The 18722-nt window shown below is 38.9% G+C and overlaps 1 protein-coding gene across 4 annotated transcripts in view; it reads left to right on the top strand.

Annotated features, from left to right (window-relative positions):
• Nucleotides 1-16949, top strand: part of LOC149011845 (uncharacterized) — a 30748-nt gene extending 13799 nt beyond the window's left edge. Inside the window, exons 5-16 of one of the 4 annotated variants that reach the window (XR_016174280.1) lie at nt 2037-2107; nt 2455-2506; nt 2600-2730; nt 3287-3457; nt 3542-3883; nt 4127-4171; nt 4269-4309; nt 8774-8864; nt 8971-9178; nt 9297-9422; nt 12022-12795; nt 13036-16949. Coding sequence is in view for 3 of the 4 variants with exons in the window: in XM_089160391.1 (XP_089016517.1) it covers nt 2037-2107; nt 2455-2506; nt 2600-2730; nt 3287-3457; nt 3542-3883; nt 4127-4171; nt 4269-4309; nt 8774-8864; nt 8971-9178; nt 9297-9422; nt 12022-12688 (1945 nt within the window). In the remaining variant the exon portion in view is untranslated. Of the gene's footprint in view, nt 1-2036; nt 2108-2454; nt 2507-2599; nt 2731-3286; nt 3458-3541; nt 3884-4126; nt 4172-4268; nt 4310-8773; nt 8865-8970; nt 9179-9296; nt 9423-12021 lie in introns of all 4 variants that reach the window. The other 3 variants (XM_089160393.1, XM_089160392.1, XM_089160391.1) reach the window with 3 other exon arrangements.
• Nucleotides 16950-18722: the final 1773 nt, after the last annotated feature.

The following is an 18722-nucleotide window of genomic DNA, read 5'->3' as shown; positions in this document are numbered from 1 at the left end:
AATTTTTGAAAAAAAAACTTATTAGATATTCAAAATGTCATTCCTAATTAGAACTAACTCCTCAATCCCTATTTATTCTCTCATATCTCTCCTCCCTCCTATCTCTCCTCTTTATTTCATATTTATTCTCTTCGGTTTCTTTCTTCCTATTTATTCTTCTCCCTTTCTATAAGCGTGGGTTAAGGAAAATTTGGGAAAAAATCTTCCCCACAATAGGTACTCTTTCTCGTTCTCAAATTATTTATTTTTTATCTTTTTTTTTCTTTTTCTTTTTTTTGTTATTCTTTATTTGATTTTATATTCTTTGTTTCTTCTGCAATTTTTGTTATTTGATTTTATATTGTAAATAAAATATCTATAGTTAATAAGGTAACTAACTACCATTGATTTGCATCTCATACCTAAAAAAAAAATTTGGTTTGCAACTAACTTTTTAGGGTTGAAGTCATGTATATATATTTTTTTAACTGATGCTTTAATTTACCTATATCTTGTTGAAAAAATATATCATTATCAATAATTTACCTAATTTTGTTAAATATGTGTAGGCCCCACAAAATGTATGTGGACATGTTCCTTAATACAACAAAATAATTCATAGGTGGGACCCCCTATGGGTCTTATAAGGGCCCACACAATATGTGTGGCGAAAAAGCATTGATGCTTCCCAATTCTAGACTTCCATTCTTCGCCCCCCCCCCCCCCAAATATTGAATCCTGGGTCCACCCCTGCTGCTTTGAGCTCAATAGTGATTATAACTACCAAGTGTTCAAGATTGGTGCTGCTTTTATTTGTTCTTGTTAATCCAAGTTAGCGCTTTCTTTTGATATGTGTATACGTCAGCTTGACTGGGATTGTTAGAGATATGATCTAACACTACAGACAGAAATCCCCCTATCATGGTTTTGTTGTTGGTTTGTTTCTTTAATTATTGGTGTCCTGGTCTAAATATGTTTCCTGTTTTGCTTTAGGCTCGGTTTGGTAAGGGTTACATTTCTTTTGACTTATTATAAGTATATGGGTGATTGGTACAATGGTATACACATCCTATTGCTGGGGCCTTTTCTCCTATTGTTTTCTTCTTCTCTTTACCTGGTACTGGTTACAGATTCTGGAATATTCTATACGTAATAACCAATAACTCTACTGATGAGAGGAGTGATGCAAGCATTAACATACTGGTTCAAATTGGTTTTGTTCCGACCCCAAAAAGTGCCGGTGTAATGGGGTTTGGTCCAACAAGCATTGGGCTTAATTAAATAAAGTAGGTGCGTTTTAATTTTTGTTTTCTTAGTTGTTTTAATTTTCCTACATAGGATTGAGCTAGATTTTGGTTCGAACTTTGTTATGAGTTTAATATTTCGACTAGGTTTTAAGTTTCTTTTTTTAAATAGCTTGTAGTAGGATGCAGTTTTCAGAATGAATGAAGAGATAAGCTTAGAGTCATTTGATTATGAGATTTCCTTCCCCTGTCTCCTGCTTCCTCTGTCTTGGCTGTGTGCACCACAGGTTTTTATAGAGAAGAAAGGATCACCAGAGAGGACATGACAAAAATCTAGATCTGATTGCAGAAGCTCTAATAATAGTGTTAGAATGTTGGGTTACCGTAGTCAGACCAAGGCAAAGGAAAAGAGAGAAGTACAGCGACAGCTCAAATCGTGGGAATGCGATTGTTTGCAGGGATTAAAATATCCATTTACCCTGCACACCATTACCAAAAGACAACAAAAAGAAATAATATTACCAAAATGCCCCTAGAAACTCTTGTCCTAGTATTTATCGGTGTTTGATGACCTTTGCTCAGAGCCCATCTGGAGAAGTTGTACTAATGTAATGCCTTGTTCCTTTCTCTTAACTTTGAAGGTTGAATAAAGGATCGAAGGCATAGCAAAGTATCTTTTTTAAGATGCATGGTATCAAAAATATTGTCTGAAACGTCAAATAAATATTTTAGCAAATAACTTTGGTGCACCTTCTTTATGATTGGTCAAAATGCTGTTGTTCACAAGATTTAATGCAATTGCTGTTGAATCAGAAGCTCTGAGCCATCCACAGGAAGATGTCAAAACATTGTACCTGGTGATGTCATTCAGGCCATTCCTGAAGGTATGTGGTGTTCTTTTCTTTGTTCAATCTTTATTGGATGATTCAGTCACCTCTAAACCCTGCAATACCCACAACCCTCCCCTCCTTATCAGTCAATGTTGAAATTGATGCTTCACCAATCGGTATCAAAAAGGGTAAATGGTAGAAATCCAATTTCATATGGAGAGTATGGATATGAGTAAAATTATTTGATCTGGGTTGAAACCTGCTGATCCGGCTGTTCATTATTGACTGGCTCCGATGCTGATTTCCCAGTCCATGATCAGTCTGAATGTGCTAGTCTTTTACGTTTTCCCTTATTTTTGTGTATGTGCATGAATACCAAGTGTCTTTTTTTTGTATTGAAGGGTTACAGATGAACTTGAAGCATAAAATGGAAGAACCCAAGAAGCTGGAAGTGTAAGATTTCTTGCTTCATCATTTTGCCTCATTCGTCTAATGGTCATCTGATTTCACACATTTATTACTTATTGTTCTTGTGGATTCTTATAGAATGGTGAAGGCCAATCCTCCTGCATTACTGAATGTTGATTTGCCGTCGGAGCTAAAATGTTCCCTTTGCAATACCATATTCAAGGAGGCTGTGATGATTCGATGCTGCCAGCATAGTTTTTGTGAAAAATGTAATGTGCTTCATCGGAATAAATCTTTCTCCTGAATCTGTTTTTCATCTTCTAGTTTTGAAGCAAAATGTTTTCAAGTCAAACTATTGGAGAATCATCAGATTTCCTGACCAACTGATTGCAGTTCTGTAGGCTGAGTCGAGCCTAGGAAATACTCCACCTGAACAGAAGTAACTTTTGACAACTGCTTGAAGGCCTTACTCTAACAACCCGAAATAACATATATAAATGTTTGATACATATTAGCACATGTATGATAATAAATAAAACCAATGAATGGCCAGAGAATTACCTAGTTACCTTTTCAGAACTTCCCTAGTTCTATGATTGGCCTTCCTGGACCTCCTGGCTGCTGCTTTCCTAGTGCCCAGGTGATATATGGTTGTTGCCTTGACAATGCTATTAATAGCATGTTTTTAATCACATTTACAGCACAAAAACACAGTCAAGTGGATTTTGAGAAATCTTGTAATTTACCTCTAGTGAAATATGATTAACTGGCTCACTCCCTGTGTTTCCATCACCTGCACAATGACAATATGGATTCTGACTGCAGGTATTCGTCTGGTGTTGATTGAGAAGGGAAGGTGCCCGAAGTGTTCTTCCTCCAAATGTAATATAGAAGATTTGTTGCCAAATGTTTCTCTCAGAAAGGCAATTGATCACTTTCTTGAGTCGCAAATGCTTCTCAGTGGTTCAGACAATATTATTCCTCAATATGCCCCCGGTAAGATTGTAAATTGTTCAACGGCATACCAGATATGCTTTTTCTTGCAATAAATCATAGCAATTAATAGTTTTATCTACTCAGATGGAGAATCTGGAATCCATGCAAACGAACTTTCTTGTGCTATATCAATATGCCAAGGACAACCAGTTTTGCCCCATTCTCCAACTGCAACAGGGAAAGGATCTAATATACTAATGGCAGAATCTGCATCTGAGTCAGTCTTTAGAGGCAATGCGTCTGCTGCTGGCACCAGTTCTCGACGTATCAATGGAGGTGCTAGTAAATCCATGCAGTCAGTTCCACTGCAAAAGATAAAACAGGTGAATGGAGAAAAGGGTGGACCAGAAGGCAAGCAGTCTGTCGCAGAGTTTCAAGGAGAAAACCAGCCCATCAAATTGCAGCAAACTTTTAGAGAGAAGGGAGGTAAGCTTTCTGTTATTACTTGGGTTTGTCAGTCATCTGCAATATCTAACTATGTTGCCTGTGTCTGGAAAAGTTTCATTGCATTTGATGGGTGCTGCACTGTTGCTTTCTCTTGATAAGCTTTGTTACTGTTCATGGAAGGATTGGTTACTATTTGCATTGCTTTATATGGAATTTTTGTCATATCAGTTTCTATTCTGCTTTTGGTGCTCTAATATTTTCATTTTTTTTCTGATGATGTAGCAGCCACAAATATGAAAGAGAAAGGTTTTTGGGTTAATACCACAGGTAAAGCTCTAATGTCTATGATGATTCCTGAGGTATCTTGTGGATATTTCATCAGATATCAAGTATATCTTTATTGGAATTCCATTTGGCTTTACAGATGGGATTGGAAGTTTTACAGCTACAAGCAGACAGATAAAGGTAATCTTTTATATTGAAGTCTTGATTATTTCTGTCTTGACAATCTCAATATTAATTTTTGGTGCGTTTGCGGGGTCAAAGTCTTGATTTTAAGCCTGGTTTTTGTATGGTCGAAACTGAGATCTTCCAGATTTCATTTGGAGATTTTAACACAGTTTTGTTTCTTCCAGGTCTGAAACTGAGATTAAGTTGGAGGTCTCAATCAGTTTCGAGTCTTTCAATTGAGATTTAGTTTCATGTTTACACTTCCCCTTCCCATATTTTTTTTTTGGGGGGGGGGGGGGGAATAGTTCAAGTTCTAGTGATTCCTTAAACTATACATTGGAAGCAATTTATTTACCATTCAAAGCAGTACTGCTTCGATTACTACTAATACTACTATACATTACCATTGTGTGTATCATATTGTATGTAGTATAAAAATAAGGTACTAGGTCTTTCTATTGAACTTTATTGATTGTATATGCTGTAGTCAGGGAGAGTTTTATTTCGGTTAAGTAGAGTCAATCTCCTCTCATCGTAAACTCCCAGCATTTTGACTGTTAAAGATATTGCTTTACCTTCATTTTCTCAATACTGCTGCTACTCCATACTATTAGCAGTGCAAATGTTTTATTGTAGCATTTGATGTTTTCCTCAATACGGCTACTTCTCCATAGCCGAAGGGTTTTATTCTTTTTTTTTTTTTTGGGGGGGGGGGTTGTGGGTGAATGAAGAGATTCGTTACCAAGACCAGGGAGGGGAATAAATAATGTATAGGGGAGGAAGGAAGGGGGGGGGGAGTTGCAACTGAACAGGCTAGGTAGTAGAAAAGAAAAACCAAGATCCTAGGCAACAACAATTAACCTTTTCCTTTGGGTATCCAAATGAAAAGGGTGGGTGGGGGGGGAGTCAGAGTCCTGGAGGATACATCAAAGTAAATGACCGTCCAAATCATTCAAGTGATTTAGAGTCAGAGTTCCATTTCCTAAGATTCCATTCCCACCATAAATTAGAGATCAAAGTGCCAAAACCCAGCTTGTGAACCGTATCATAAATGGACAATACATAGAAGGATCTTAAAACCCATAACAAATCTCACGAGAACCCAAATGAGCGTCTAGAGAGGGGCCAGATAATGGCAATGGCTTTCCCCCAAAGAGAGCAAGAGAAGGGATAGGGTCATTCCAAAAAAAGATACAATTAAGGTTGACAAATAGGTGTCTGCGCGCAAGGGTGGGGGAGACAAGGTAAAGATTCTCCAAAGTCCAAACAGTGAAGGAGTGGCGGAGGATGTGACCTTTAAACCAAACCAGGCACCACAGGACGAGGAAGCTGGGGAGCGAATAAAATTCCAGGTAGAGAAGGTGCTAGCGGAGGAGGGATGCTAGGTTGGCCGATCATGGAGGATAGGGTGCAAGGGGTGAAGGGTGGACCAAACTTGAGTGAGACTTGTACGGGAGAAGGTAGGGTGGGGGGACCCTGAAATTGTCACACATGAAGTTTGAGAGAAAAGTTAGCTTCGAGATTCTGGACTTATACACCTGAAGGTGCCCCAGGTTGGAAAGGACACTAGACGGATGCTAGGGATTCAGCCAAAAGAAGGTGGAGGAGCCATCAACACTCTGGGTGGAGATGGCAGGAGAGCTACAGGCCTAAGGAGCAACTTCCTCTAGGTCAAGAAGGAAGGCTGGCTGTCCAAATGGAATTCAATTTCAATAGGTTTGAGTAAACCTAGTTGGCCTAGGTGGAGTCATACCTAGAGGAGATCTTCTAGATGAGTTTCATCAACCAGGCAATGTTTTAATCATGGATTCAGCAGAAACTGAGACCGCCTTTGGATTTGGGGCGACAAACTGAGGACCAGCTGATGGGTTGGGGGAAGTGGGAGGATTCTTGTCTCTTCCAGAGAAAGGCAAAGGAAAGGCCCTCCATAGCCCGATTAGTGGCTTTAGGGTTCAAGAAGATGCCACACCAATAAAGGTAGAGGGATTGAAGGACTGATCTAATTAAGACAACTCTGCTAGCAAAGCAGAGAGGCTTGCCTCTCCAAAGTTGAAGCTTTTTGCAAATTTGGTGATGCATTAGGGAGTAATGATGGATGGTAAGCCTACCGGGGACAAAGGGCAGCCCCAGATAAGCGACAGTGAAGGAGTCAGGGGTAAAGCCATTGAGTTGGAGAAGAGAGTCCTTAGTGGAGACAGGGATGCTAGCTAAGAACAGAAGGGATTTATCCAGGGAAAGTTATTTCGGCGAATTTCGCCTAAATATCGGCGAAATTCACCCAGTTCGCCGGTGGGCGAAATAAAAAAGAGATCGAAATCGATATTTCAGGATTTCGCCGGAAAATCGCCGATTTTCCTGCAAAACAACAACCTTTTGCCAGAAAACCGCCATTTTCGCCGGAAAATCTCCATTTTCGCCGAAACAACAACCTTTGGTGTGCCGTTAAATCTTTTGACTCACCGTTTGGGATTCTTCTGTGGTAGAAGAGAAGAGAAGAAGCCGTCTTTAACACAGTGTGTCTGATCAAAGAAACCAGCAGAGACCAGGGAAGAAGGAGAAGTCCAAGTTCAGAAAGAAAATACTCAGTCAGTGGCAGGTGGCAGTGGATGTTGCCACCACGCAGGCATCTCTCTACCCCTCTCTCTCTTCTCATTTTCTACCTCCCTTCGTTATTCATTCATTCTTCTTCTTCTCTCTCTTTCATCTTGGTGCCCCTGAAGCTCTGAGAAGCAACTGAAAATCAGAAATCAGGAATCATACAAAAGCTTGGTGCCCCCGAGTTTCCTCATTTTTCCGGCGAAATCCAATCGACATTTTACACAATCTCGGCGAACTTTCGCCGAGATTTCAGGGTTTCGTTGGTTTCGCCAACCAGGCGAAACCCGAAATCCGGCGAACTTCCGTTCCCTGGATTTATCTAAGTTAACTTGAAGGTTGGAGAGAGGGATTCAAAGGAGAGGGAGAAGAGGATAGATGAGCTAGAAGAATGAGAGGCTTTGCAGAAGATCATAAGATCATCAACAAAAGCCAGGTGGTTAAGGCTGAGGAATTTGCATTTCGGAATAGGGGAAATGAGATTCTGATCAATTTTGGCTTGGCTAAACCTGGAAAAGGCCTCAAGGCCAAAGGAGAAGAGAAAGGGGGAGGGAGGGAGAGAGAGGGCAACCTTGGTGGATGTCAACAGGGAGGAAAAGATGCCTGCTGGGGATCCATTAGTGATGTTGGAGAAAGAGGGGTGGAGATGCAAACTTCAACCCGATGGGCAAAGGGAGGGGAGAACCCATCTAGGACAAGGACATCAAGGATGAAGTCCCCATGGATGGAGTGCCAAAGTTTTATTACCAGCATTTGATATCCTAATTGCTGCACTGGTTGTGAATTATTTGTCATATTGAATATATTCAGACTTATGTTTGTTTAACATAATATCCATGAGCATGACAGTACCTATGCCAGAATCCCTGGGGGAGTGAAGGGCTTGGGAGTCATTAAGAATTTATTGTTAGTGTAGATAATTCTTGTCATTCTTGATACATTATCTAAGGCTTCAATATACTTTGAAGCAAATTGTCGAGGCAGCAATGCAAGCATAGGATGTTGGAGAGCCTAGAGGGCAATAATAAAAGATTTGAAAAGAAAAAAGAACAAATAAAAAGAAAGGCAGCAAGGCAACTCGCTCCTAGGGTGCGCAAGGCAATCAAGGAGTTTAGACACCATGTCATTGCCTTCGGTGATGCCTCGATAGCTACTTTGAACAATTGTTGAGTACATTATAAGCTTTATAGAATTCTATTTAAGTCTCCTGCACATTTTCTTCCATATCCTAAGGTTCCATATTCCAATTGGGAGTGACTGTTATCTGGGAGATAAGTGGAAGTATTAGTTCAGAACTTGGCATCATAATGAGTTCAAAATTTTTAAACCTAATGAAGTGGCGTTTAATGATTAGTCATCTGAGCCCTGCTCTTCTTTGAGAAAACCTTGGGTACCAGAGACTGAGGTTTGTGGGATTTTGATTATTATCTCTTCCACTTCCGCCCACTCAAGTTCCAGATTTGTTATGGAGTTTGACTGTTACTTGGGCCGTAAGTTGAAACACTATCGGTTCAGAACCCGGCATCATAATTAGTCTGCAAATTTTTACCCATTATCAAGTGGCACTGCAATGATCTGCAATCAAAGTCCTGCTGCTCTCTTGCCTTTAAAAATAAAAAAGAAAAATAATCTGGGTCTTTGCTCTATTTTAAACAATCAGTGGGTACATTAAATTGAGTTTTGTGGAGTTTTATTTTAGAGTCTCCTTCACTTTTTCGTCTATCTACTCAGTTTTCAAAGCCAGTGTGATTTGACTGTTGTTTGGCCTATATTTGGAAAAGATTTAGAACATGGCATCATAAGGAGTGTGCAAATTTTACTCCTTATCAGTTGACATTATTATGATTAGGCATCTGAATCTTGCTCTATGTTGTTTGTAAGCAGGGAGACCGTACCTGTTACATGTGTGGTTCTCCTGATCATTTCATACGGAACTGCCCTGTTGCTTCTAGACCACATCCTATGCATCAGACAGGTACACGCTAATGTGGGTTTGTGCCACATTTTTTTCTGTAGAGGTACTTATATCTTGCTGAAAGTTATCTAAATGACTGCCACGTTTTCTTCGTGTTCTTGTTCAGGGGATGCTGTGTTCCCAGGAGGTGGCATGTCATCTTTTGGACCATCATTATACTGGCAAGGGTCTTCATTCTCCCCTCATATTAGGCCCTTTGCAAACATGTACGTCAATCATGGAATGATGCCCTTTGATCCAGCCATGGTCCCTGTAGCACCTTATGCTGTTCCTTCTTATATGCCATCCATGTATTCCGGGTCAGCGGTCCCCTAGTAAGTATCATCTCCTTTGTTTTAGAAAAAATATTCTTCAAATCACATCTTTTACTTTATTATAAATGAAGTGAATGTAGTGCTTTTTTTAGTCAATTCATATGTAAGTATTTTGCAGTGGACCTATGAGGATGGCAGGGTTAGTGCCTCCCATTATGTCGGGGGCAGAGTGTCCTGTGAGCCATTCAGAATTAATGGAGCTTCAGGATTGTGAACAGAGACTGAAACATAAGCAACAAAAAAGGTAAATTAAACAGATAGCTGATGTTTAGCCTTCATCTCATCATAAATATAATGTACACTACAAAGAAAAGCTTCTTGCATTCCCATTGCCCTTTATCTTCGTTTACTTAAGGAGGAATGGAGCTTTGTTTGAATTTTCTGTATTCTTATGGATTTTTTTTTTTCACTTACAATATCTATTGCAGACTTTACGTTGAAGTGGTTGTCAACTTTTTTGAAGTTATTGGCACAATGTCAACTATGTTTTGACTTATTGATGTGTGTCATAAGAACTTAAAATGCATGGCTTGAAGAGATGTGTCATTTGGCTTTAAGCCACACTGTAGTTGGAGATTCAAACATCCCTTGTGCCTGGAACAGTGTTATTTGACCCTTAAAATTGTGTTGGATAAGTGGCATTTAAAAATGTAGTCTTAAATTTTTGAAATTTTACTTTGTAGTTTTTATGACAAGGGAGCTTGAAAATTCTAGTATTATAGTTGATGTGTGTAACAAAACTAAAATTAAGATTAACTAGAAATAACGGAGAATAGAAGGGAAGTGAGAAGAAGTGGTGGTGGAGGGATGGAGAGTTGTGCAAGGTCAACTCTCCTGTATTTTATATAGCTGAAAGTTTCCAGACTAGAAAATATCTTCAAATGTCTTTTCAGATTAGAAAGATCTTCAAATATCTTCCAAACTGATTTACAAGTACTGAAAAGGAAAGCAATATTGCAATCCTAGACTAGACTTGCTTGACATCAAGCAACAAGATGAACAGGGGAACAAACTAAGACTAGAAAGAAACTAATAAAGGGAAAAGTGACTCGGTGAGCATGTGCATGACACATGTGCACCCCTCGATACACAAGGGTGTCATGCCCCTCATGATACTTATTTGTTAACAATGTGTTCATTCTGGGATTTGTATTTTGCAAATGTGCTAAAATATGTGTAAATGTAATCTAGTGGGAGGGTTAATAGGTACCTCTAGTGGATTAGTTTAATTGTGGCAATTATTGCATACTAAAAATAATTAGACAATTGGATTCCATTCAGGAAACCACAACACAAAGATATTAGAGTGATTAGACTTTGGTATAAGTCTGCGTCTACCCCTATTGGACTCAAGAAAGATTCCACTAATGTTTCTCTTTTAATACAGTGGTAGAGAACGAACCCTTACAACCTTAATTTCCCATGCACGAGTACGCTTACAATCTGTATTACGAGGGCACAAGTACCCTCCAAAATCCTAATTCAACCTAGAATTAGAAGTCAAACTATGAAATACAATAATAGAATTTACCTATCAAGGGGTGTGGCAGTTGACTGCTTGAGTGAATTGTGATGCAAAATGGAATTGGATGCACGAATGAAATGCTTGCACCACTCTGAAATTGCTTGAGCTCCCAATGCCTTCTATCACCTCAGCCACAACCAATCTTGATGGGGTTGATGCCTTTGAGAGATTCTTCAAGGTGTGCAGAAGGGTTGAGAGGCTTGAATGTATTTGTATGTGAGGATTTGAGAAATTTTGGGTCACTCAATGATGGTCACAATGTAGGCACTCGTTAGAGTATTACCATTCCAAATGAGGTGTTGTATGTAAGAGAAATGGTGGGTAGACTTGGGTTCCAATGGATAGAAATCACTTTTGACTTGAAATAATGAGCTGTTTGGTGAAATTGTCTAGCCATTTCCCGATGTAGCCCTTGGTGCTCAAACAACACACCGTATGGGGAAACGGCATCATGCCGTAGCCCTTGGTGCCCAAACAACACACCGTATGGGGAAATGGTGTCATGCCATCTGCTATCTGGAATTTCAGAAAGTGAACAATGTATACCAAACTGCAGGTCATTTGAGGAAACATGCTGGATGACCTCATTTCGTATCCATTTGGTTCAGTGTGTGACGTGATTTTTGGGATTTTGCACTTTCTAACCATACTGAAGCCCATTTTAAGTCTTTTTAACATGTATTCTAGGTATTTCTAGGGTTAATTTGGGCATGATGCTTGAGTGTGTGCTAAATTACTAGTGTGTTAGGTGTCATAAGTGCACATGATCAAACTTGGTCTTTCTTGAGCTTGATTGATCCTTGTCCTTGGTCTTCAAGCTTCGAGTTACTACTGATCACTTCACTGTTTGTCTTGTGTTTGGTCTGAGATTCATGTCTTGACCCCGTCCTTATTTCAATCAACTTGCCTTGGTTTAATTCAGTCGGCTTGATTCAGTATGCTTGATCAACTTGTATTAATCCTAATTAAATACTCCTGTAATCAAGGTATTAGTATGTTGTGTTTATCATCAAAATTATGTGAGGGATGATATGGCAATCCTGAACATTATGCTTCCTGAACACAATAACAAGGATGTTTACCTTACTATTGTCTAAGCACTCTTGTTGGTACTAGACCATACCCAAGTCTATATCTTTACAATACCATGACAATATTGCTAGAGGTTAAAATGCAATGATGTTTCCTGATATACCACTTTTTCCATTATTTTGATATTGTGAGATTGCTAGTTATGCAGTCGGTAATGTGCAATTTGCAGGGGGTAATCGCCCACAAAAATAATGCAATTTGCATGTACTTATTCCGTTTTTAACAGGGATCGCTCGCATGATGGTGATGATCACTTTCTGTATAGTCGACCAGAAAGATCACATGACTACAAACAGCAGATAGACAGGGAACACGATGAGAACTTCGCCAAGGAGACCTTTAATCGACGGTCAAAACAGAAAAGCTCTGGTGACAGATATTCAGATGAAAATGCCCATGTAACAACTGTTCGGAGAGATGATTTGGTTCACAATTCTAGAAGAGGTCACAAGGGACACAGCTCAGATAGATCAAGTTCAGAAATGCAGGATAGCTCTGATAGCTCAAACTGGCATATGAAAAATAGAGAGAGTCACCATAAAAGTTCAAAGCAGCATAATGAAAGAAGGGTAGAGTGTGGGAGTAATGCCAGTGAAAGGAATCACCATCGAAGCCAAAAAGAAATAGACAGACATAGGAATGCAAGTGATGCCAAAAGATCCAAGCGTAAAAGTCATAGCCGCGTAGAATTGGGTTTGGAGCCAAGTTCATCCGAGGATCAGAAAAGACAGCGAAGAGAAAAAGAATGTAGTCACAGTTCCAGGCATTCCAGCCGCAAGTTGAAGTCATCAGAAGGTCAATCAAGTCATGACAGATGGGAAATGGTTGAAGGCTTGGATGAGGGCTACAGAGAAGATAAATATCATCACCATAAGCACAAGAGACTACATTAAAGTATACATAACTGGTGTTCTTTCATGTGGATATAGTAGGAATTTTAGCAGCAAGGTGTACAACTGCTTAAGATGCACAGCCAGCTACAGCAAACTTGGCGTATGAGGTAAACATGTAAATAAGACCAGAGTGCTCCACTTGGTCAGTCCTTGTGGTACTAATACCATTACCCATCATTTTTTATTTGATATCAAGAGATTGTATGAAGTTGATTTTGATTAGTTCGGCTTCATTTTGATTACATATAATTCATGGATTTGTTGAGATGTCTTAGCTGTTTCATATACTTGGTGGTGGTTTTCATTTAATTTTCTAATTTAACTATCTGTTGGTTTTGTTGATACAGATCTTGTACAGTGGTCGGCATTTGGACAGTAATATCATGTTTGATATTTTGTTCATTTCTGGCACTCTAATATTTTTGTGTGAAGGATAGGGAGATTGAGTTTTACTTGGGAACATGGCACTGAAATGGGATGAATTTTAGCTCAGGGCCTGTGAGATATCTGACGCCAGTTGAGGTATGTTCTCTGTTGTTATTACTCAACCAAGTGCTTTGTAGATACGATCACGATTCCTTTTAAGCCTCAGGTAAATGAGCCCAACCAAACTTCTAATGCTTACAGCCAGAAACTAACCTGGCTTGGACGGGTTAGAAAACAGTTGGTGGTAGAAAATAATTTTATAATGGAGATAACGCCTTGAAAGAAATGCATGTTACAGAAATGGATAGAAAATCCTTTTGAAAAATCAAAATTGCCCCGTTTCACTACTGGACTTGCCTATCCAGAGAAAACTTGTCAGTTTTTACTACAGGACCTGCACTTAGGCTATAACTATCTGGTTGATAGGAATTTGTGCAAAATGAAGGAAAATGAGACAAGAAAAGAGAGGGGGGGGGGGGGGGGTTTGAAGCTAGTATGAACCTTGTATTTCATCAGAGGATTTTGCAGTGATAATGATAAATGATGCGACAGTCTCGAATTGGCTTCGAGGGGGAAAAAAACCGCCTTGCTATGTGGCCAATGCTAGCACTATCAAGTACTTTTCTCTCTTCTCGGTGTGGAGAGACACCTTGTCTCCCTTGTTTTGAGGAGAGGAGACTCATGAGAGTGCTTGGTTTACATGACTACATTTGTTAGACAGAACCATCTCCCTTGTTCCTTTATTTGATTTTTGTCTATGGTTTCTTGGTCTTGATATAGATCGTTTTGACTTCATCATTACTACCAAGTCAGCCAGTTTATATTTTTCGAGTATTTTAACTAGTGGTTTGTTCTGAACTTGGCATACTGCATGGAGTTTGTTCAGTCTTAGAGAAGCAAAACGAATTTATGTTTCGTGTGTTTGGTGTTCTGTAAATATCCGCCATTCTGTGGTTGGTCGCAGGCGTGTTTACGTTTACAAGTAAAAGTAAAAATTAAATAAAATAAAAGATAGTAAGGGATTGTTAGTTTTGAAAAAGAAAGGAAAGTTTTGGTGTTTTGGTAAACAAAGGTTTAGTTATGCCATCACAGTTTGTGTAGCCTATCTGATGCTTTTCCCCATATTTTCGTTACTTGTATGTTCATTTGAAATTGGTTCTCAAAAAATCTTCTACAAAGTATGTATGTTTTATGACATTATTTTTTTTGGGGGCAAGTATGACATTCTTTATTATGTTCCAGAATATGCAACTCTGAGAGACTGACTAAGAAATTTTCTAAATTGAATGCCAACTGATAACCATAATTAATTCATTAACCCAAATAATGTGTTGGATAAATATGTTGACTAGAGATTTCTGCTAAGCTATATTCCAACTAATATCGAAACTAACTGGAATGTTCAACTTTTGCTTTCAATAACCATCTTCGTTTCCCCCAGAGAAAATGCCATCTGTGTTTCCAACAGTGTCATTTGGGTATGGGGCTGTCTTCAAAGTTCAAACAACCTGTGAAAGCTGGGAATTGACCGGTTCCATACAGTGGTTGGGCATTATTTGAAGTCGAAATTTTGTCATGCAAAAATAGAGGTGGCTGTTCGGTTGGCATTTTAGCTGAGGTGGTGAACCTGACATTACGATGAGTAGAAGTGAAGGGATTCAATCTAGTTTTCTAAGAATTGAAAGCCAAGGAACCGACATAGCATGCTTTTCTTTTCTTTTTCTTCTTTATTTTAGGATTATTTAGTTCATGATAGTTATCCTTGTTTTGTTTTCTAGTTAAAAAAGGAAATATAAAGCGGTATTAGTCATCTAGCTGATTGTTATTGTTAACTATGTATGTGAATGAACTTGTGCGTTAACAAACGAGGGTCGAGCTTTTGATATCAACCGCTCGTTTTTCGAAAGTTGTTTTGAACCACTTATGCGAAACGAGTAGTCAAAATAGAAATCCTGGCCCTCATTTTGATATCCCCCATATGCAGTTTAGTGCTGAACAGCTCCTAAGTAGAGTTCATAGGTTTAATCCTGGTTTAGAAACCTTCGTTGGATTGTCTCCTTGGGAGTGGGACCAATGATTAACCATTCTGATTATCTAGAATCCTTGTTCTATATGTTACTAGAGGTGTATCGGATCAGATATAATGCTAGTTCTTGCTTCAACGTATAACCTGTTTTGGCTTTTCGCAGTGGTTCACAATATTTTACAGCATAACAAATCTTACCATCTCTTTGTATATGGAGTCATGTAACAAACATAGGTTACTATTGGTTGCTTCAATTTGCCCAAAATCGTTGGAATTCAGTTTTTATTTTTCCGTAAAGATTGGTATTCAATTTCACAGTGATACCTTTTTTCAGTTCAGTGCATTTGTTTTCTTAAGCACAATGGGAGAATGTTATAAGGTACGAGAATGTGTGGGGATTGGTGGGCTTTTCATCCACATTCCTGTATGTACTAATTAGTTAGTTGTAAATCTTTGAAGAAATTGTTTTTGAAATTAAATTCACTTAGACCATACAGGTAATTTTCATTGGTATGTGCGGATGGAACTGCCATGATGCTTGTAGGTTTGCCGTATTTTTTCTTATATTACTGTTATATCCAAAAGACGGCTAAAATGTTGTCTTTATCATTCCTTGATTCAGTGTTCAAATTTTGCATGCACAATGTATTTGCAACGTGGAAGAGTGATGTGATACTTAGGGTCAATAGGTTTCCTAGGGAGTGATGTTGATTGCTCATGTGTCATATTCTAAACCTTACAGGTATATGGACCCATTTATATTTATGTTACTCGTAGTATTTCATTTGTATTATCTTTGGTGTTGTGTTTTTATAACATTCAATCTATAATTTTTTTTCTTTTGCTTTCTTTCCCCAAATGTTTTGAAAAATAGAGAAAAAAAAATTGTCATTTAAGTGAAAAATTGTTTGACCTTACCTTCCAGTGGGTTAAGGGGTGTCAATCTTTATAGCATTCAATAGTTTCCTACAATGCGAGGTGCTAAGAAAAATAAATCTGTTACAAGTGGTGCATGTTTGGCTCTAACGGGCCTGAGCCTGAATCGGGCTTGGGCTAAAGATTTTGGCCCTAAGGGCGGGTTAGGGCCAAAATATTCTGGCTCTGAACTAGGGTCAAGGGCGGGTTTGGGATTACTCTATGGCCTGCCCAACCTGTCCCAGCTCGTCCCTGATCTTGGTCCTACTCTAGGCCTATGATTTTGATCTTGATCCTGTCTTTGATTTGAGTCTGGACCCTCCACCCATATAGAGATGAATTAATTCTAATCCGCATGGGTGAATATTTGACATGTATCAAAATTTAAAAACATGATCATGTTTTCATAAAATTAATAAAAATAAATTTAATCCTCATTATCAATGTAGTAAGCATTATCTAATTTTGACCATGATCCTGACCTTAATTTTGGTTCTAATCTTAATGTTAATTTGACCCTGATCATGTATTAGATTTTTACCCTAATCTTCATATTAATATTGATATAACTACAAGTCTTGATTTTGTCCTTCAGTCTTTTTGCATATTAGACTATGAGTTCACTTTTTATATTATTTTTAAGATAGTTTTTTTTTCGAACTAAGTCATTTTTAGTTCCCAAAAAACATTGAATTTTTTTGGGACTAAGGCGAGATAATATATTATAAATAATGAAAACTAGTATTTAGAGAATTAATATCTAACAAATATACACTCCAAACTTCTCATCATGAATATTGACATCTTTCTTTTGAGAATTTGATATTTCAAAGAAATTTATTAAGGATAGATAGCTGTGTTTGTAACTAAAATATCATTTTCTTTAACTACAAATATATATATATATATATATATATATATATATATATATATATATACACACACACGCACCAATACTAAAATTATATCGAATATGGAATTTGTTTTTTTTTTTTTTTTGGTTGAATAAGGATATCAATGGGAGATGTTTTCAATTTCCATCACCAAAGTAATGGGAGACTTTCCTCAATATAGGATTATGAAGTGCGAATTTCTTTATGTTTAAAGTAACACTGATCAAAGCATAGCTGGTCTAGTGGTTGAAACCAACACCTCTTAGTAAAGAGTTCATGGGTTCGATTCTTGCTAAAGCATATTAATATCCAATCCCCCGGCTTAATAAAGCCCCTTTGTATAAAAAAAAGAAGAAAGAATCAACACTATCAACTTATTGACTATTTTATCATTTTGTAGGAGCTTGAATCATCTTATATTTGTGACAGTGTTGAAGTGTGTTGGTTCCACCTAAGTCACCTTTGCAACTTCTCCAGATCGCGAAGCTTGAGGCGGAGAGGCTCGCCTAAGTGGTCTCTCCGCCTCCCGTGTTCCTCTTCCCCTCATCCGATCTCCTTCTCCTCTCTCGTTCCTCTTCCCCTCATCTGATCTCCTTCTCCTCTCCCGCCTCTCCGTCTCCGGCCTCCCCTATTCCTCTTCCCCTCTTCCCCTCATCCGATCTCCTTCTCCTATCCCGCCTCTCCGTCTCCGGTCTCCTTCTCCTCTTCCTCCTCTCTCGATCTCCACCTCCCGCCCTCCCTCTTCTTCTCCCTCATCCCGTTTCTCCTCACCTGCGCGGAACGCCAGATCCCAGATCTAGTGTTTTGTTTTCCTTTTCAGCCCTCCTCATCTACTCCCCTCCTTCCTTTTTCTCTCATTTCCTCATCCACTCCTCTCCCTCCTTGTCTTTTGATCGAACACCCAGATTTGTAGCTTTTTTTTGGCTTCGATCTGTTTGTTTTTCCGGCCGATCTCTCTCCCTGGTTGCAGCATTCTTTTTTCCTTTTTCCAGTTTTAAAATAAAAATAAACTCTTTGGTTGCAGCGATCGTCAGTGCACACCGCCGATTAACTCCAAATCTGGATCCAAGTTCTTCTGCGGCTAGCTTGATAGGTACGCCTCTACGGCAGAGCCGGATGGTAGGTCCGACCTTCCTCCACACTTTTAATGCTACCACAGCAACAACCGCACGAGTTTTGTGTCCGCCCTTGAGGTGTGTTATATTTTGCTGTTGTAGTTGCTACAGTCTTTGTTCTATGGTTTCTTTGGGCGTGACCCATTTTGGGCTTGTCTCAACCCTTAGTCTAGATGACCCTGTCAATTGCATGAACGACAGTTTGGTCACTTTTCGCTCCTTGGTTCGGTTCGAACCTTGTGTATTCATGCGGTTATATCTGTATTTTTTTTTTCTGGTTACAAAACGGGGTCAAAGACCCAAAAAACAAAACCAAATCAAACTAAAGCACAACTCTTGAGAAAATACTCTCTAAGGATGTCTGTTATTTCCTGCGGGGTATCATTGAAAAAGACCAGATCATCTCTTCCAATTAGCCGCCTCTTAGACAACCAATCAGCAGCCTTGTTATTTTGACGACTAACATGACCAAATCTAACATGGCCTCGAGAAGCATATAGTCTTCGAATTTCAGCAACTAATCTTCCCATCACTCCTTGCTTGTTAACTTCTAGGTCCAGTAACCTTATGGCCTTCAGCGAGTCTGATTTTATTTGGAGTGGCCATGCTCCCATGTCCAATGCTACCTTCACCCCTTCTTTAATTGCGTGCATTTCTGC

Source organism: Hakea prostrata, chromosome 7, assembly GCF_041222555.1.
Source record: "Hakea prostrata isolate BN-2017 chromosome 7, UWA_Hpros_2, whole genome shotgun sequence".
NCBI classification, from domain to species: Eukaryota; Viridiplantae; Streptophyta; class Magnoliopsida; order Proteales; family Proteaceae; genus Hakea; species Hakea prostrata.
Note: the sequence above shows the minus strand (reverse complement) of the source record. Positions and strands in the feature narration are given on the sequence as shown.